Genomic DNA, 20,709 nt, shown 5'->3' with positions numbered 1-20,709 from the left:
CCCATGAATAGGTCTGCTAGATTGTGATTCACCCTCAGAGTACAGAGTACTTTAGCAATGGCCGATCATACTTCTTGGTTCATGTACTAATGGATCTACCAAAAAAGAAATTAAAGAAGAACTGAACTTAGCCCAGGCTGGCCTCTAACTCACTATGTAGTTGAGGATGACCATGAATTCCTAACCCTCCTGTCTCTGCCTCCCAAGAGGGATTATGAGTGCATGCCACCATGCTGTTTATGTGGTTCCCAGGATCAAACCTAGGGCTTTATGCACTCTAGGCACTCTACCAACTGAGCTACCTACTGACGTGTACTGGATTTTTATGTTTTATTCCAACTTCCCTTGAATGGGACACTGAACTCACTGGTGAAAACTAAATCAAACGGAAGATTCTTATTGTGTCTCTAAAATGTGTTCCTCCCTCGTAATCTTGTTTTCACATTGACCGAAACCAAAGTGCCTTCTCAGAGCTCGAGAGCCATGGCCGCATGTGTGTGTCTGACTAAATCCATGAGTGGAGAATGTTTTTTTTTTTTGGAGGAATGAGAAGGAGAGTGGCAAAGCACACAATGTACTTCTCCATAGTAAAACTCGAGTGAAGCCTGAAGCAGAGGGGCTCACAGGCGCACCTTCAGGTGGATTCTGGGAAGGCTGGCACAGGCACCAAGTGAAAATGGATGAGGAAGGTGGCTGAGTGGTGTTAATACAATAAAAATGTCTCCGAATACCTCTTTAAGGTTCCTGTCAGGTTGTCTGCAGGGTGGGAAGAGTCCTTGTGTGAGATTTTGTCGTAGGATCTGCAGACTAAACTAAGAACTGACCATGTTTATGTCAGGGTGGTGCCTCTTGTTTTGAGGTAGGGTCCCTTATTGTCCTGGAGCTCACTCTGAAAGCTCACCTGGCTGTCTAGTGTGGCATCCCTTGTCTCCAGAGTGGAGGCCCCCTTTCTCCACCTCCCCATCACTGGGTTCCAAGTCATGGATTTCAAAACGTGGTTTCTGAGGACTGAACTCAGGGAGTGATTAACCATCTCCTCAGAGCGCTCATATGTCTGTCATAAGAGCACAGCTGCTTCTCTGGCCAAGTTTGATCTGAGGAATCACTCAGTTAAGTGAATCCTCATGTAAAGCAGAGCTTGACCTTCACAATTCCATCGTGGATGGTCTAGCAAGTTCAGTCAGTTGGGTGACTGCCAAGACTGTGAGCCCTGGGGAAGCTGATGCAGGAAGGTTGCATGAGTTCAAGGCCAGCCTGTGCTTCATAGCAAGACCTTGTCTAAAACAAAGTTTTAGCAACTTAAAGCTGGTTCAACATGACTCCACAGATCACTCCAATGGTCTGTCTCACACCAAGGCGAGTCTTACAAACTTCAGCCCATTATCTCTGGTTGCTGATAAATAGTCCTCCCTCACAATAATTTCTCTGAGCCAGCTTCCCTAATGAAGGGGCAACCTTCATAAATTGCCATGACCAAACTCACACAGACAACTGTATCCACCCAAAGTCTGGAACTGATCTGTGGCGCAATCCACAGACTATGATGCGGCTCCAGCACCCAATGGCATTGGCGAGCTCACACTTGGTGGCAGAGCTGGAGTCGCCGGCAGATGCGTGAAGAGACTGGGTATGAAGAGTAAAGGTGATTTCTCTGTATTTGTAACTGATGTGTTAATTCCCGCCCAAACTGCAAACCATGCGGGGCCGCGTGGGGGGCAGGACACTTTTCATGGACTGCCTTACTTCCCCTTGAGAATAATTTGGGAGCATATGCCTGTCCTCATTTGAGAGGGCACAAAGAAACAGAGGCACAGAAAAACTGAGTAACTAGCCTAAGGGCAAGCAGTGAACAAGACAGGCTGGGTCTTGAACACCCAAACCTCCATCTGACGCTGTAATGACAAAATCCATCCTGATGATAGAAGGGCTGGAGGTCTATCCTTCCCTAAGGAGCTATTGTCAGCTAAAGGCAGCAGGGAAGGGGGGAGACATTTCCTTGGGTGGTACAGCCCTGGTAAACTGCTTGTGTTCCTGTAACTAGTCCTCACGATGCTCCTGTGCATATAAAAACAAAACGTGTGTGTATTTGTGTGTGTGTGTGTATACACATATATCCAAACTACAAAAACAAACAAAAACTTCATGAACTTAGAAAGGTGACTAGCTGGAAAAAGGAAGACCAGTGAGGGGGAGGGGAGAAGATTGGGTAATTGGGGTGAATATTATCAGGGTACTTTGTATGTGTGTATGAGAAAACCCACCCGGATGTCTTCACATGGGCCTTTGTCCTAGGGTACCTCCCGCTGAACAGGGCCAATCCACACATGCTTGGTTACCTACATATAAAGATGCCAGTGACTACGGTGACTATGCAAGCATCTCCTGAGGCACCACAGACACTCTCTATGCAGCCAGGACTTCTCACTCACATTTTTTAAAAAAGCTAAACATTTAAGACTAATTTTTGAAAGATGATTTCATGTGAAAGGTGCTCAGAGGAAGGAGAGAAGGAGAGCGGAGGGCTTGGAGAGGCTTACTACTGCTATCTGCTTCTGCTGTCAGCTTTCTGCGACGTAAAATCCTCTCTAACTCAGTTTCACTGTTCTCAGGGCCAAGGGATTTTAAGCTTCTCGAACTAGTGGATTTGTTAAGTGTCCCCTAAAACAAAAACAAAAAGGTTAATATAATACGCAAAAGAACAGAAGAGGCAAACCAATAAAACATTGTGAAAATCAAAACGTAATGAAGAAACCAAACAAGTTACATACAGATGTATATGTGTGAGTTTCTCAATCTGGCACACACACCCTCACTGACACAAAGTCCTAGAACTTACAAGAAGACGCTGCTGACGGTGGAGACGGGAGCTTCGTCTCAGAAGAGCAAGTCATACAAGCATAGCTCTCAGAGAGCTGACTACCGGGTGCCCACTGGTGATGTAGATGTTGATATCTACCCGTGAAGGACGGAATGGGTATGTTCCACTCACCTTTGAAGAGCCTCTTCGTACAGCAGCACAGACTATAGATCACAAGTCCGCAGGTGCTAAAGAAACTGTGTGGTCTCGTTACTGAGTGAATGACCCTGGCTGCATACCAGGGGGCAATGTTACTGCTGAGAAGCAACATAAGGGTCCCCAGTGGTCTATCTACCTGAAGAAGGAGCAGGCTGAGCTACGTTGGCATTAGTATGGGACAGGAACACAATGGTCCTACAGGGATAGACTGACTTCCATCGTGCTGACAGACGAGAACATGGATGCATACCTTTTCAGTGCCCAGAAGACACTGTATGCAACAAGAGGCCATTAAGTGAGGCTCCTGAAACTGGCCATGGCTCCTAAGGCAAAGACCAATGCCATGGTTTCTCATCCAGGCCCCTTGAAGTCTATGACTGGGAGAGAGTAACTTCCTATCTCCTCTACCACAGGAGCATCTGAATAGAGCAGTGATGTCCTCCTTGCTTAAAGATGAACATGTAGCTTCCCAGTAACTTTCATGACCAGAGCCTACTGCTCTCTGAAGAGCTCCTCCTCAGATGCACTATTAGTGAGGGGACAGGGCAATCAGGAGACCCAAGACCTAGTCAGCGGAGACAAACGGCAACTTCCTGGATCTGGAAGCAGCTTTTGTTCAGCAAGGTTTGTAGCCAAACTTGCTAAGGGCTTTTACCCCTATTCCTTCCTAGCTGCCAGCTCCTGGAAGGATACTCAGGGCCCTATTGTTTAGAAATGGTAATCCCCTAGACCATAAGACAGCAAGAAAAAAAAAAAAAAAAAAAACCCAAAAAGTTCCTTTTGAAAATCAGAAGATTACAAATCTTACACAGGAAAAGTTGTGACAATGTCCTCATTATCTTTAGGCAGAGACCACACCTGCTTAAAGATAGAGAAGGGGGAGGGGCTCTGACCAACGTTGCTGCCAGCTGCCTGATCAACTGACATACTCGAAGAAGCCTGCGACACTTTTCCCCCTGGAAACGAGACATTTTGCTTTTCATTTGTTGCAGAGATCGGTAAAGTATCCAGAAGGAACGTGACATGTGTGATTTAACAGCTTATTTAAGTTTAGAAGTGAGATGACTTGGTTCACTGGGTTGTAGGTCTCTATCTACTTGTTGATGAAAAAACCCAGTAAGGCATGATTGTTCCTGGAAATTAAAGAGAATGAATGGCCACTTTCCACACACTTGAAAAGAATGTAAAGAACAAGTATCCTCGCGTCATTTCTATTTAAGCTTCTAGGAAACTTACCATTTGAAACGCCTGTGAGCAGCTATTTAAAAACCGTACGGTTCTCACCGTGAAAATAACTTACAGAGCAGTCACATTGTTTGACTCTCAAGGTCACCGTATGATTTCCCCCAATGGAAACGGCTGCTGGAAAGGAAATGACATGCTCTCTACCGTTGTTAAATTCATCTTTTGCATGGCCTTTCAGCTCTGTCTTTGGATAAACGTTATTTGCCCCCAAATCCTTGCTGGGATGCCGAAGAATCTATTTTCCAAGATCTAATCTGTGAGTCCCCCACCCTCCATGCCCATTTTTGTTCGGTCACCCCCTGATGGGGTTGATGCCGCTAACCTTGAGTAAAGTTTAGAGGTGTCGGCAACTGGAGGACAGGAGCATTCTGCGGGACCCTCAGATGAAATGAGGACGAACTTGGCTAAGTAAGATTATTCTACTTTAATCGGATCATTTACTAATTCTGTGTTAATAGAATAATCTATTCCTGAGACCCTTACTTCTCTATTGGATTCACAAAATGCACGAGTTGGAAGATGGCTCAGAAGCCATGTGGTGCATGTGGTACACACAACTACTTCACTTCACAAGGAGATGGAACTCAGTGAGGCTCAGGACCGCTGTCCAGTTCCACAGTAAGGCAGAGATACACCTGGGTTTTAGATGTAGATGAAAACCCTGAATAGTTATCCTGTTTCAAATCACCATTGCATTCAGCACTCTTAGTTCCCAAGTGCTTCAAATGTTACAAATGTTACCACACTAACTTTCAGGTGTCAGATAAAGACTAGTCCACCATGGCTGCACCTGTTGGGAACAGTGAGGTGCTTCTTTGAATGATCTACAGAGCAGATTCATTCCTATCTGTTCATAAAGTAGCTTTTAAATGACAACGTGCCTCCAGAGTCTCCACTTCCTAAGCCTTAGAAGCTCGATAGGAACACAGAAATGCCTGGTGTATGTTGTACCTACTAAATGTTCGGCCTTAAAATATTAAGCGATGCGAGTTTGGAAAGATGAGTGTCAATACTGATGCTTTAAAAATTGGCTTGAAAAATCTCCAACTCACCTTGGCTAGAGATTTGTATCTAATGGCTCTCATTACTCCAAAGCCCAAAGTTTACACCATGGGTTACAGCCATTTTTTAGCAGTAATGTCCCCATGAAGTTCTGTTTTCTGTACTCCAGGACATCAGAACACCTGTCTATCTGCTGTGCCTCTTGGTACAGCTGTTCCATTACTACCTTGCCATGAGGCTTGAGGCTCACCATAACTCTTAATATCTGCTTTGTCACATGTTCTGTTTACCAGGATGTGTCACGTGATTTCCTCACAGCTAACTTTGATAATCTTTAGAGTGTGGACCCCGACTGAGAGCCCTGGAAATACATTGCACTGGAGTTCCACTTTCTCCCATGTAAGAATGAATGTGGCTCCCTGACCCCAGCCCCTGGGGACATCCTGCAAACAAACTCCTACCAGGGTAGAAGAGAGTTGTCATTTGGCAAAGAGGAGTAGGGATAGGGCCACGGGGGTCCACAATGAATACAGAGAAATATTAATACTGGAATTATTACTCCTACTGATACATGAATCTCAGAAAAGGCAGAGATCTAAGAAAGAACTCAAAAAGAGTTTTCATAAATCATAGTTTCACAAATCTATCTACATGAAGTAATATAAAATTGTAGTGAATATTATACTGAAAAGCAGATTTGTCCTGTGGCTACAGACTGGTGGTCAAGCACAAGCTTAGCATGTGTGCACTGCACACATGCATACATACACGCAAGCACGTGTGCACACACACATGATAATGCTATATTCATTAAACTTGCTACCATCCAGCACTATCTGCCGTTGATATAATTTTTTGCATAATTATTATCTGATTTTCTTAATAAATCAAATTTTTAACAAGTCACACCGAGTCTAGTTGGCTCTTAGATACCAGAGCTGCTCTTCCCTCTCCTAAGGCCCCCAGGGACTTCTTCAACCACAGGAATTAGCATTCAAATGAAGAAGCAACAAAAGGGGCTGTCAAAGGGGCAGAGCCCTAGATGACAAAATCTTCCATCATAGGATCCGTATGGTTAAGAGCCAAGTCCTTTGTCAGGGGCCGTCTAATCCTTGATTCTGTAGGTAGACCACCACTGTTAGCCAGTGATACACCACTCTTCAGGGCTAATCCCACTCACTTAAAACTAAAGCTAACTAATTAAGCCATTCTGTGAAGTCTACTGTTTAAAGTCAGTCTTGATGAAAATAATGTTGTTTACCGTCATTATGTGGACGTCTACACGTGATGCTTAATTAGCCCAGTAACAACAAACAGGGCAGGGATTACTCCCGCACCTCCGCCCCATGTCTGTTGACTAACTGTGCATAATAACTAGGGTTGGGCTGGAATGGGGTCTGAAAGAGAGCTGAGTCTGAAGCACCTTCCTGTGAGACGGTTGGAGAGGCTCCTCGGGAGCGATTCTACTGGCCCCGGCTCTCACTTGGAAAAGAGACACGGGGCTAGAGGTGGGCAGTGGACACGTTTTCAGCAGGCAGGAAGTACTTTGAGAGAATGAACTTAGTGACAAAGACTTTCATGGAGCTGGAGACAGCTTGGCTAATCCAGTGCTTGCCTAGTAGGCTCGGAAGCCTTTGGACGGACCCCCAGCACCCTATAAAATGGCTGTAATGGTGCATACTTATAACCCCATTCCTTAGGAGGCAAAGGCAGGAAGAGCGTTTCAAGTTCCAAGCCAGCCAGGGCTGCATATGAGGAAAACCAGAAGGGAACCGGCAGCCCCCAACACTAGACCATTATATTTGGCTCTAAGCTCAGATTTACATGTAGGTATCAGGAATTCCACTTTCCTCTCTCACAAGGGCAGAGCCTTGAGCTTCCTGCTACACTGGTGGGACTGGGGTACTCTTATAGCAAACAACGACTTGCTGAGTGTGTGGCCACGCTTGTAGAACACAGTCAACAACAAGGCATTTGACTGTGCTGGGCAAAGAATCCCTATGGCTCTCTTAGTTCCAGAAAGGCTAGCCACCAATGGCTGGAGGTAGCCAAGGTGCAAAGAAATGAGCCTAACAGTGGAGATAAACACACACCCAAAACAACTACTCATGAAAAGTCAGAGGAGAAGTCAGTCTTCCACTTCCCCATGACACGGGCAGCCGCTCTTACTTACCAGGATTCCCTTCAGCTCATCCACTGCACTTTCTGAGCCCTTGAGAGAGTCTGGCTGTAATTCAGAAGGAGAAAGAAAAAATTACTGTGTGATTTGATTTTAAAATTTGAAATATTTAATTTTTTTATGAATGAAGTATGTGTGGCGGGAGAGAACAACCTGCAAGATTTTTCTCCCGCCACGGGGGTCCCAGGAATGGATCACTAGGCTCAGTGGCAAGTTCTTTAACGGACTGGGCTGTCCTGCGGGCTCCATACAAGGATTTTTATGTGCTAACTTTTAAGTGATCCTTGTAGAGGTGGGAGGGTTATGTGTATGTTCATGGTGTGCACAAGGACACGCACCATGGGCACGGAGGAAGATGTAAGTCTCCTTCTTCATCGTTCTGTACCTGGCTCCTGTGAGACAGGTCTCTCACCAAACCTGGAGCTTGCTGACTATGGAGATGCTGACAGTCAGCAAGCCCCCGGATCTTCCTGCATCTGCTTCACTCTCAACCACCTTAACCCTCCCCCCCCCACCCTCCCTCTCCCACCCTGTGCAGGTGCTGTGGTGTAGCCATGCTCAGCTAGGTGCTAGGGACCCAAGCCCAGGTCCTCATGCCTTCACAGCAAACACCCTCACTCACAGGCCATCTCCCTGACCTCTATGCTTCACAATCAGCTTGGTTGTTGGGTTTTTTTGTTTTTGTTTTTGTTTTTCACTGAGATTTGGAGGAAAACATTAGTCATTTCAATGCTACCAGATGGCCACTGAATAAAAACTTAGAAGGTATATTTAAAGCAAAAGGACTCAGGCTACCTTCTTCCAAACAGTGTGTGTCGTCTTGTGGGTCTCATTGTAGCTACAGAAGGGTTTAGTAAATACTAGATTTTAAGGATTTGGTTTCAAATCATCGGGTGTTTTAGTAGCAAGCTCTTCTTAGACTTAGCTTAGACTTCTGCCCGCAAAGGGAGGTGGGCTAGAGAACTGTGAGAGAAGAAAACAGGTGCTGGGCAAAGAATTCCTATGGCTCTCTTAGTTCCAGAAAGGCTGGCCACCGACAGGAGATGGGCCTTTCAAGCCCAGTAAGACCACATCAGGAGAAAAGGACACCAACAGAGAATGTTAGTACCCCTGGCTGCAGGCGCCTTCGAGCCCAACAACCTGAGTTCAACTCTGGACCCATCTTGTTAAAGGAAAAAACTGAGTCCCCCAAGTTGACCTCTGACTCCGTCCACACACACACTCACAACCACACATGCATGCATGCACACACAGACAAATATATTAATGTTTTTTTAAAAATGATCCCATTTCCATTTTTCAAGAATAAAGACAAAGCCAAGATAGGATCTTCAACCTTCCCAGCCCAGGTTTCTGAAAAATGAGAATTTCCTCAGTATCAGACATAAGCGCTAAGACACTAATTCTAACCAGGCCAGTTCTACCTACCTAGAATATCAAGAGATTTGGAAAATAGGCCAGCAAATAATTATCTACAATACAGGCTTAGCTCTTAGGAAAAATGACATGACAACCACATCTTTTAGACCAATGCCCAACCTAAAGGCACAGTCAAAAGAGCTGTTATTCACCTGTATGGTCCTGCTGAAGCCTTCTGGAGCCTGGATCACACACTATCAGGGCTGTGACATTCTGGGACTTGTGGTCCTGGGGAAGAGGTTTAGATTCAAGAGTACACTGACCATGTATAGCAGAGGTTATCAGCCTAGTCACTCAGTGCTGCAGTGACACAGTCTGATGGCAGTGTGCTACACCAACACAGTCTGATGGCAGTGTGCTACACCAACACAGTCTGATGGCAGTGTGCTACTCCAACACAGTCTGATGGCAGTATGCTACACCAACACAGTCTGATGGCAGCCAGTGAAAAGCCCAGCTGTCCACAGATCCTTGCTGAGGTGTTTTTCAGATTTTGAGCTCAGAAGAAATAAGGGCCCGCAAGGGAAGAAAGTAGAAGGGATGTCCTGAGGCTGAAAGCAGACACAGGGTACCCTTGCTTGAAGATGCTGTTAATGGGTTGTTGTTGTTTGTTTGTGAGATTGTCTTTTACAGGCTGGTTTCCAGCTCATGGTATTCCTTCCCTGGCCTCCCAGGGGCTGGGACTGCAGGCAGGAGCCATCACAGCAAGCTTAACACTTTTTTTTTATTCTAAATTAATTTGGTTTTATTATGATACTATATTTTTCTCTAGAAATAGTTTGCTCTCACTTATTTCCATAATGGTTGTGACGTAAAAGACAGGAAAATAATTTCTTTGCAAGGTGGCATCCAGACCCTTCATTTTTGAAAAGCTTTCATATTTCATTTCAGTTGATCCTTACAACAGTCTCATCGAGTCACACACAGTAGGGGTTGGCCAGCTGTAGCACCTAAACTATTACGGGATTATTCTACCCAGCTTCCTTCTCTCTTCCTCCCCTACTTAGAACCCTGCTTCCAGATCACTGGCTCATACCTAAGAGGCACAGTTGGCTGAAATTTCTGTCTGCCTAGATGTGAGGTAAGACTTCCTTCTTCTTTCTTTCAGTCTGTACCTTGCCTGTCTGTCTTGCCTGCTGGTTACCAAGTGGCAACTTTAGAGGTGCCTTAGAACTTCTATTCAGTAGTTATTCCACAGAACTTCACAAAGTTAGAGGAGAGTGTCCTTGAGGCTGAGGAGATGGCTTCACTGGTAAAATACTTGTCTTGCCAACACGTGGACCTGGGTTTGAACTCATTTGAAAAGAGTTTAGTGTGGTGGCATAGACTTATAATCCCAGCCCTGGGGCTCACTGGCCAGCCAGCCTGGCCTAGTCAGCAGTCCCTAGGCCAGTGAGAGAGGCAAGAGTCATCCTGAGGGGCGTCTCCTCAGGTTTCCCTAGCCTCTCCCACACACACAGGAATGTGCACATCACAGACATGGATGTATCTGCATGAACCAGCACAGACACAAAGGCTCAGATGCGTGTTCCTGCTCACACTCACGCACTCACAAAAGAGGTGCAGTCTTGAAAGAAAAACAGAAGCGAGCCATGGAGTACGGTGAACAAAGAAGGAAAAGAAGGCTGCCCCACATCTCATTAGAGCAAGGAAAGAAAGGATATCTTTTTTTTTTTTCTCAAGAGAAATCTCAAAAACTGGTATTGGGCCTGTTTGAATGTGATAGACAGACACAAGGGGGCGGGGGGAGGTCTGTATGGGCACCCAGCATGGATCCCCATACTGTGCTACTTGGGAGGCAACTGCCGGTATTCTGGCAAACTGGCTTACTCTACCGATAGGTCTCTTCCACTATTACCATGTGGTTTTCCCCCCTACACATAAACTGAAGTCTCAGGGAGGTAAGTCTGTATCCCTTACTGCCTTAGCCCCCAGTGCCCACAACAGTATTTGACACAGAGTGGATACTCAGAAACCCACAAGAGAACAAGGGATCAGAGAGAGAGAGAGAGAGAGAGAGAGAGAGAGAGAGAGAGAGAGAGAGAGAGAGAGAGTGAGTAGCAACTTTTAGTTGTCTGACATGGTGACTCCCATCAACGCCCCTCTGGAAGAGATGATGTATGACCTTCCAAACCAGCTCAGGCTCACCTGCGGTCACAGAGCCCTCTCAAAACAGGCTCATACAGAACTGAAAACGTCTTGGACACATTACCTTCCAAGCCTTGGCAGTCAGTCCTGATGTAGCTGTCATCAGATTCCAAGCTTTTATTTTAAAAGGGAGGAGGAGGAAAAGGAAGATGAGAAGGAAAGAAAGGGTGGGAGGCTTGGTAGCTAAGAGTACTGGATGCTCTTTCAGAGGACCAGGGTTTGACTTCCAGCCCCTACATGGCAGCTGGCAACCACCTATAACTCCAAGTCCAAGGAAACTGATGCCCTCTTCTGGCCTCCTTGGATAGCAGACATGAATGCAGTATACACAGACACACAAGCAGGCAAAATACCCATAACTAAACACACACACACACACACACACGCGCGCGCACACGCACACACAGACAGACAGACAGACAGACAGACACACACACACAGCTGAGAGTAGGGTGCACAGCTATACATACCTTTGCCTTGGGTCTGGCTGTCTGGTTAACGGGTCTAAGATGAACTCCCTTCTTAATTCTGTCCATCATCTCTTCCACTGCTTGCCTCTTCAGGTCTGTGACTTCCTCAGCTGTGTGAAGAACACAGACAGAAATCATTCTAGGCACAAGAAACGGCAAATTCCTCTTGCTGGTGACATTGTGCTGTGTGAACTAACGGAAGTCATTTTTCACGCTGTGGCAGAACACCAATAATTCACTGTGGTGACAGCTACTTTGTGGCAATGTTCCAAATAATATATATATATATATATATATATATATATATATATTTAATTAAGAAGAATTTCTAATCAGAGCACTCAGAATTATAACAATCAAAGTTTGTAGCATGGAAAGCAACAAGATCTCACCTCTGAGAAAGGTAACACAAGAACACACTTGGAGATATGGCTACCTCCAGGTCTTCTCCCTCCTCCTCCCTCCTCCTCCCTCCTCCTCCCTCCTCCTCCCGTGTGTGTTGTCTGAATGCCTTTGTAGATATGTACAGAGACCACCGGAGCACACTGGTGTCATACTTCATTTCTCTCCACATTAGTCCTTTGAGACATGGTCTCTCATTAAACTTGGGGCTAGGCTGGTGGCCTGCAAGCCCCAGCACTGTCTCCACCACCTCCTCCACCTTTGTGTAGCCAAGCCCTGGTTTGCAAGGGGTTGCTGGGGATCTGAACCTCTGTCTTCATGCCAAGTGTTCTTACCCACTGAGACATCTTTTCAGCCTCTGTGCCTTTCCCAAATCATCCATCTTTGCCTCAAAGTTTTTTTTTTTAAGTTATTACATCCTGTATATCAAAGAAAGTGGACTAAAGCCTATCTAAAAGAGATCAAAGGGATTTCTTCTTTAAGGGAAAGAAGTCCAGTCAAGAGATGGACACCAAGGAGGCAAACCTGTATTTAATACCATGTTTTGTTTAGGAATTGTATAAAAAGGAAACATTTAAGCAAACCTTTTTTCAAGTCTATTTAACCAATCCATATTTTTAAAATATGCGTCCAGCGATGACTTAAATGAAATCATTAAATGTGACTATAAACTAGCTTTCAGAGGTTAGGGTGTGACACCGGAGCAAACTACGTAAGAAAAAAATAAAATCATTGATTGTATTGTCTAGTGTGTGTGTGTGTGTGTGTGTGTGTGTGTGTGTGTGTGTATGCTGCACACATGTGGAGGTCAGAACAGGATACCAGGTGTCTTCTTATATTGTTCTCTGCCGTACTGACTTGAGACAGGGTCTCTCACTGAATTCGAAGCTTGCTGTTTTGACCAGGCCAAGCCAGTAAGGTAGCTCTTGGAATCTGCCATCTCTGTCCCCAAATTCTGGGGCTAGAGGCATGAAAACAAATTTTTTAATGGATTTGAATGCAGTTCCTTATACCTGTGGAGTGAACATTCTTGAGTGAGCTACCTCCTTAGCCTCGAGTGTCTGGTTTTTCTTGCTTGCTGCCTGTACAGCCGAGGATTACAAATGAGTTAAACTGAAACTTGTTGACCAAAATCAATTTGGTTTTTCTCAAAGAATTTCTTGGCCAAAGTATGGAATCACTTTGGAACATATCACCATTAATGTGCTTCTAGACCTGTGCTATTCCTAGTGAATTCACTCCCGCTGACACACGGAAGCTAAGTGCCCACTGAGACCTAGGCTCGATGGCAGACTCTCAGTTTGCCTGATCAGTGCTGAACTCTGGCTTTAAACAGATATGATGTCTGTACTTTTGGGGAGAGATGGCTAAGCCCACAAAGGCTGCCTTCTAGATGAAGGGGACCACAGTATACCCAAAAGTAATCAGTGCTTGTTTCATGTCTAACTCATGGCTTCTTTCCTGAGAAGACTTCATGTGGACCTGGGTAGCCATATCTCATCTCTGAGTCCCTAAGGGAACTCCAGAGTTTACAAGTTTCTATTATCCTCAACTCTGTAGCACCAAATGGCTGAATCACTGCTACAATGGTAAGTATAATCTGACTTCAAAGACAATTCTGTCCTCAGAGGCTATTGAAAAACTAAGAATTAAAATGTCTCCATGTGGAACATGATTCAGATCCAAGAGTCATCTTTCCACAGCTGTCTTAGTTACTTTTTAGTAACTCTCTCTCATTGTTGCAACAATGAGAGAAAAAAACAAAGCCACCTGAGGAAGGCAGAATTTCTTCAGCTCAGTACAAGAGTAAATCCATCACTGTGAGGGAGGGAGGGAGGCACTTGCCTTCTTATTCAGCCTAGCCAGCGCCAGGGCTGGCAACAGTTGCCCACATTTAGAGTGGGTCTTCTCACCTCCATTAACCTAATCCAGGAACTTCCTCATGGGAATACCCAGAGGTTTGTCTCCTGGGTGATTGTAGATCTTGTGGAATTGACAATCAGTATCAAACATCACATAATGCAACATAGGAAACACAAGTACCCAAGTTAGAACTTACCAACAAATGAAAAATGTTGGGGGGGGGGGGGAACGAAGAAAAACAAATGTCCTATGCTTTGGGTTGATTAACTATGTGCCCTCAAATAGAATTTGGGGGTAGAAACTTACTCTGATGGTTCACAAATATCTACAAGGGGGCAAACAAGAAATTCACTCACTCATTCGCTGTCTGTCTTCCTTGCCATCCAAGTATCTGTACATATACATGCTTTCCTGACCCTGTTCAAAAGGAGACTTTTAAAAAAGCCAGGTCTTATGCATAAGCACCTGGCATGGGATGTGGTTCAGTCCTGGGAACTCAGAGACCAGTTTTAAAACACCTTTTTTTTTTTCCTCTTGGTTTTGTTTTCTTTTTCAGAAAGGCTGCCATTTTGAGTGAGACTAGGAAGAGCTGCATGGGGAAGGGAGCACCGCCTACAAACAGATTAGCACTCTGCAAGGACTGACTGCAACCCAATTAAATACACCATACAGAAACTAATTAAGGCAGACAGATGGAGAATTACGGGCCACACCATTCAAATCTGCGACAGCATCTACCAGCAGGAATTTAAAGTAGCTCCTTATATTTGCTTGCCAGAATCATAGTGATAATTCAGAGAAGTGCCACTATCTGTATTGTGCACAGATTATAAACCAGGCTTTAATTTCTCAGCCTTTTTTCCCCCAAATATAAAGGCATAATTGGTCTTAAGGAAAAGAAATCACTCTTATCAGATTCCCTACTCAGGCGCAACACAAGGGCAGTGCTAAGCTAGCCGCACAGGCTTTCTTCCTCTCACCGACCTGTTTTTGAAATGGCAAAAAAGCAATCTATATGAACTTCTGAACTATTAAGCGGTTCTAATAAACCGGCATGAATCACCTACGGAGCACCCGTGGTATGTTTTGTAATTCCTTCTGCAATCGCGCAGTTGGTAATTGTCTCACAAAAGCATGTAATCAGGAGGACAATGGAAATATGCAGGATGCTGGAGATTAGAGAAAGAGGCTAATGAGGACAACAAGTCTAATGTTACCGAACTGCCACGGGTGGAAAGGAAAAAAAACCCAACAAAACAAAACCAAAGGTTCTTTGAGTTAGGGCTTCAAGGTCAGTCTTGGATCAGAATACTATGTGTAATTAATTGGGGCTTAAATCTTTAGACCCACTTGGAAAATAAGTTAGATCTTAAAAGGAGAGAGAGAGAAGGAGGGAGGGAGGGAGGGAGGGAGGGAGGGAGAGAGAGAGAGAGAGAGAGAGAGAGAGAGAGAGAGAGAGAGAGAGAGAGAGAGAAAAGAGAGAGGAGAGAGAGAAAGAGAGACACAGAGAGAGACAGAGACCCCCCCCCCATGGAAGAAATTACCACATTGTTACTCAAGAAAATCTCTGGTTATTACCAAGAAGAAATGAAGTTTCTTTTTGCTTCCCTGTTTTGCTAATATTTTTTTGATAAGACCTTAAAAACCAAGCCACTGTATATCATCATGATGTTAAAAACTTCCAAGAGGGTACATTATATTTGAATCAGTCTAGAATTGACTTACAGATTATGAATGTAAGGAAATTTCTTGACTACAGTAGGATTACCTCTCCCAAAGGGGAGTTACAGGGTTACAGAGATAGCTCAGTAGGTAAGAAGGCATGAAGAATTGAGTTCAAATCCCTAGAATCCATATAAAAAGACCTGAGTATGGCTGAAGGTGTCTGTGACCCCAGCACTGTGTTGGACAGAGAAAGGAGGATCAAAGGGGTTTGCTGACTGCCAACCTAGCTCCAGCTTCAATAAGAGATGCTGTCTCAACAGTGTAAGGATGGTGACGTAGTAGGACACCTGATGTTCTCTTTTGGCCTCTCTGTACATACATAGGCCTGCACATCTGCATCCATGCACGCACAGACATCACCACCATGACTGCCACATACACATACACTTATACACCTTGCTCAGAGGACAGACTGAGTCAGAAGCTGGGAGTGGGCCAATCAGTCCTTCAGCAATGGACCGTGAAGTGCTATATCAAAGCAGATATCCTACTTAGCTTTAACTGCCAACTTGACACAACCTAGCATCTCCAGAGAAGGGAGTCTCAACTGATGACGGAGATCAGATTAGCCTGTGGCGGGTTGTCTGGATTATTAAGTCATATAGGAGGGCCCAGTACACTGTGGCTGGCACCATCCTCTGGGCAGGTGGTCCTGGGTTGTATAAGAAAGCTACTTAAGCCAAAGTGGTGGCGCATACTTTGAATCCCAGCACTTGGGAGGCAGAGGCAGGCCTGAGTTCTCTGGCCTAAGGCATTGACATTCCTCTGCCCTCCCTGCTGGCCTGCCGTGCCTACCCTGCCTGCCATGTGTACCTGTCTGACTATCTGCCATGCCCACCTGTCTGTCTGCTTGCCTAGCCTCCCCTTCCCCATTCTTTGTTTCCCCAAACTTCAGGCAGAGTGACTGTTCTAGAGAATGAATCTCACTGCATTCCTGCTTCAAACTTCTATTCTGCGGAGAAACATCAGCATCTCAACCACTGCTTTGAGAACCTGGCTCCCACCTACATCTCAGCCCTCTTCCCCGGGTCCTGAGTCAAGGCAGCAGAACAGTCTTTAGGTTTTTATGATGCATGAAGCTTCTCCCCTGTTCCAACTTTATGCTGTTTGGGTATTTTTCACCCCAAATGCTGTGTCTCTGACGCTCCAAATCAACTTGAATGTTGCCTAATGATGCCAGCAGTCCTCCATCACAGATTCTCAGAGACACACGCTTCTTCCCACAGTATTTCCCAAACGTCGCATTAAATGCTATCACATCTATGTGGATGGTCACTTGTTCACACCACGCCTAATTACACTAGAATGTAACATCAGCATCTTGTCGGTTCAGCTTGTGACACTGTGGTAGTGTACAGCTGATAAGATACTTGGCCTCCTTGACCTTGATAAGAAGTCTTTCTCCAAATCTTCTATGGGATTACTCCCTCTCCATCATGCCCCAAAGAACCATTCCCAGAGAACGCATCGTTCTTAGAACACTCTCTTTGATCTAGTCTAGACAGTAAGCTGGAGGAAGGTGTGCTGGTTTGTCTATGCTCGACCCAGGGAGTATATGTGGCCCTGTTGGAATGGGTGTGGCTCTGCTGGAGTAGGTGTGTCACTGTGGGTGTGGGCTATACAATCTGGCCCGGAAGCCAGTATTCTGCTAGCAGCCTTCGGATAAGATGTAGAACTCTCAGCTCTGCCTGCCATGCCTACCTGGATGTTGCAATGTTCCCACCTGGATGATAACAGACTCTGAACCTGTAAGCCTGCCCTAATTAAATGTTGTCCTTTATAGGACTTTCCTTGGTCATGGTGTCTGTTCACTGCAGTAAATCCCTAAGACAGAGGTCAATGCCCATCCTTCTGGAAGTTCAAAGGTCCAAAAATCTATTCAAAGAGCTCAGCAAACACAGCAATTACTGACAAGCTTCCCGCTATTACCCGCTTGAGGGGAACTGAATAGGTACGAAGCTTACCTGTCTCTGGCTGAATTGCCTTTTCTTTCTTAGCACTATTGCCACTGGGGTGAGATCGCTTCCGGATCATAGACATGAGGGACCTTTGGGAAGAAGAAAGAGATCCCAAAGAAATTAGTGGCTGCTTTATTGTCCAAATGGAAAACGGATAGTTCTAAACGCTCGGTGAAAACCAACTCTCCTATACTTGCATGAATTCTCAACTAGCATTTAACCAGCTGCTTTCTGCTTTGGTCAATGTCATGGTCTTCATCAGTTTACAGGCAAGGAAAATGTCTTACATGTCCTGTATAAAATTAATCTGATCTCTAGAGGGAAGGGACTAGCTGCCAACATCAGTGAACACAGATTTATAAAAGGAAATGGATAAGAAGAATTTTCGGATAACAGAACTAGTTATCCAAGAAATACTGGTTCCCTGTGAAGTGCTTTCCAGACACAAGGAAGTACAAAAATTTAGTGTGGGTTTGAAACAAAATAGCGGTGCAGGGCAGGGAATATGGCCCAGCGGTGGTGTTCACCTAGCCTGTGGGTCCCTACACTCAACCCCAACAAAACAGGGTATGCCATCAATAAACATCTGCTTATAAAAGAGGAGTGTAGACTACCCAGCTTGCACAGTGTAAGCCAGGCACCTGGGGACAGAGCAGATCTGCACCGCTGTCTCTCCAGCCTGGGTATTTAAAAGTCCACATAAAACCTATATTATGACAAACTGGACATTAAAATTTAAAAGACTGAGTGCCTTTAAAATACATTATGAACAGTAAAAAGACAAATTAGCAAATAGATAAAGGAGTCCCATGAATAAAACTAACACAGAATACAGCCCAATTTAAAAATGGATAAGGAAAAAAAAAAGTTGAAAAAAAATCATGAAAGATGATGTTCAAGTTCCCAACATGCAAACAAAAGTGTTTGATTTTCTTAATTATTAAGGGAACATGGTTTTAAAGACAGATATTATTTGCTTATCACATCAGCGAAAAAAGAAAAAGAAAAAAAGAAAAAGAAAAACTCAAGTCTGAAACCACTGAGAATGGGGGTTGAGAGATCTGCAGCTGAGGTAGGCATGTCAGTCATCATCACCGCTATGGGAAACTATTGGGCATTATCTCACAAAGCTAAGCTATATGTAGGCATGACCCAGGGACAGCTGTATCACAGAGGCACAAGTGTGTGTGCCAGACACGTGTACAAGAAATTTCACACAGACTAGAGTTTCCCTAGCCTGAAAATAGAAAAAGCCTCTGCCAGTACAGCACTGGGTAAGCACATCTTGAGACAAGCATAAGATGAACAGTATTCTATTTTACACACACACAGTATAACACAGAGAACCTTCCAGAATAAAGTAGACTGAGGAAAAAAATACACTGGATATAGAAAAAAGTCAGCTGTAGAAAGTAAAAAGAAAGGAGGGGGCTTCTTGGTTTACCACATGGATTCCCATCCCATACTATATACATTTCTGCATATATGATAGCATTTCTTTACAAAAATGCTTACAAAGGGACAGTGAGCTGGTTCAGTGGGTAAAAGCATTTGCCTCATTAACCCAATCCCTGAGTTTGATACCAGAGCCCAAGGCAGGAGGGTAGAACCAACTTCTAATAGTTTTCCTGTGACCTCCACATGCATGCCCTAACACTCACACTCACACACACACACACACACACACACACACACACACACACACACAATAATAAAATAAAACTTTACAAAAAAGTTTTATTTTTTTTTTAAACTTTGTTATTAATACCCTGTTTGGTAAATTCTAACAAATAGAGCTCTAAGGAAGGTGACCTGAGAGGCTGACCACAAAACAAGTGTGTAGGAAAGGGATGAATGGGGGGCTGGAGAGATAGCTCAGAGGTTAAGAGCACTGACTGCTCTTCCAGAGGTACTGAGTTCAAATCCCAGCAACCCCATGGTGGCTCACAACCATTTGTAATAGGATTCGATGCTTTCTTCTGATATGTCTGAGGACAGCTACAGTGTACTCATATGCATTAGATAAATAAGTGAATCTTTCAATTTAAAATTTTCCTTTCACTTTTTACTTCTGCATTTGGCTATATTCATTAATATTCTTTTGAGTTGCCTTTCCTTAAATTTACCAGGCACCGTGGGCAATCTCCTCACAGAGCACAGCTGAAAGCATTACAGTCGCTCCCTCTTTGGCAGTCTTGATCCTACTACTGAACGTCAGACCCCTTCTTTTTTATTTTCTGTGGTCTCACTAAGATCCCAAATAGAACTATTTTATTTTTAATTAGACTTTCTAGTTTGTATGGAATTTTGACTTTAAAATATCATATTTTTAATCTCCGATGCTAGAAGGAATAAAATACTGGTTTTTATTTTTCCCCCAAGATGATTCAGTGTCCACTTGTGAGCCCATGCCATGCAGGACTGGAAGGTCTTCACCAGCCAGAAGTGATATCAGTCTCATTTGATATCACACTCTTTAACAACCTCATATCTCAGTACACTGAGTGTTGTTCTACACTGAAGTGACCAAACAGGGATTTGTTTGTGCTGCTCAGACTATTTGCATATATTTGCATGTATGTAATAAGACTATTTGCAGTATGGAATAAGAACACATGTCCTTTACTGTCCATCACCTAAGTGGATGCAGAAAATGTTAGCAGAATGTTGAGGCCGAAGCTGGAGACATGAGGCACTCAGAGGAGAATCTACAATATTGAAAAATGACAAATGATCAAGAGAGAACGTATATTACAAAGAAAATACGTAAGGTGGCAACCATTCATTAGGTGAACTGACCGGACCAACAACCCACTCGTCCACCTACACCCAATTATCCTAGTAGGCTGAGAGAGCCACGTTGTCCTCCCAGATGTCGGCCTCACCCAATCACTGAAAGCCTGAGTTGAACAAAGATTGGCAGCTCTTGTCACCAATGAGAAAGAATCTCTTCTGCTGTCTAATAGGAACACTGTCTTCTTCCACTTTTGCACCTGCATCACTACACCATGGCCTCCTGGATCTCAAGTCTGCCAACCTTCAGAGCAGTACTGTACCATAGGTTCTCAGACTTTGGACTCAGCCTTGAGGAACACCCAGCAGATGTCCTAGGTACTCAGCTTGCCAACGTGCCCTATAGGTCTTAGGACTTATTAGCTCCCTATAATCACAGGAGTCAATTCCCTGTGATGAGTCTACAGAGTCACATGCCACCACTCAGTCAATAAGAGGCCACATATATAATATTCTCAGAAGAGAACATTGCCTAGTAAGTGGACAGCC

General features: G+C 44.4%; 1 protein-coding gene across 3 annotated transcripts in view; it reads right to left on the bottom strand.

Annotated features, from left to right (window-relative positions):
* Positions 1-20,709, bottom strand: part of Shtn1 (shootin 1) — a 101,730-nt gene that overhangs the window by 18,425 nt on the left and 62,596 nt on the right. For all 3 annotated transcript variants that reach the window (XR_015046214.1, XM_085834173.1, XM_021151995.2), the window contains exons 12-15: positions 17,434-17,516; positions 11,480-11,589; positions 7,437-7,490; positions 2,538-2,658 (exon numbers count right to left, since the gene is read on the bottom strand). Coding sequence is in view for 2 of the 3 variants with exons in the window: in XM_085834173.1 (XP_085690299.1) it covers positions 2,538-2,658; positions 7,437-7,490; positions 11,480-11,589; positions 17,434-17,516 (368 nt within the window). In the remaining variant the exon portion in view is untranslated. The remainder of the gene's footprint in view (positions 1-2,537; positions 2,659-7,436; positions 7,491-11,479; positions 11,590-17,433; positions 17,517-20,709) is intronic.

The sequence above is a fragment of the Mus caroli genome, unplaced genomic scaffold (genome assembly GCF_978045245.1).
Source record: "Mus caroli unplaced genomic scaffold, Mus_caroli_1 scaffold_20, whole genome shotgun sequence".
Lineage (NCBI taxonomy): Eukaryota > Metazoa > Chordata > Mammalia > Rodentia > Muridae > Mus > Mus caroli.
This window is presented reverse-complemented; position numbering and strand designations above follow the sequence as displayed.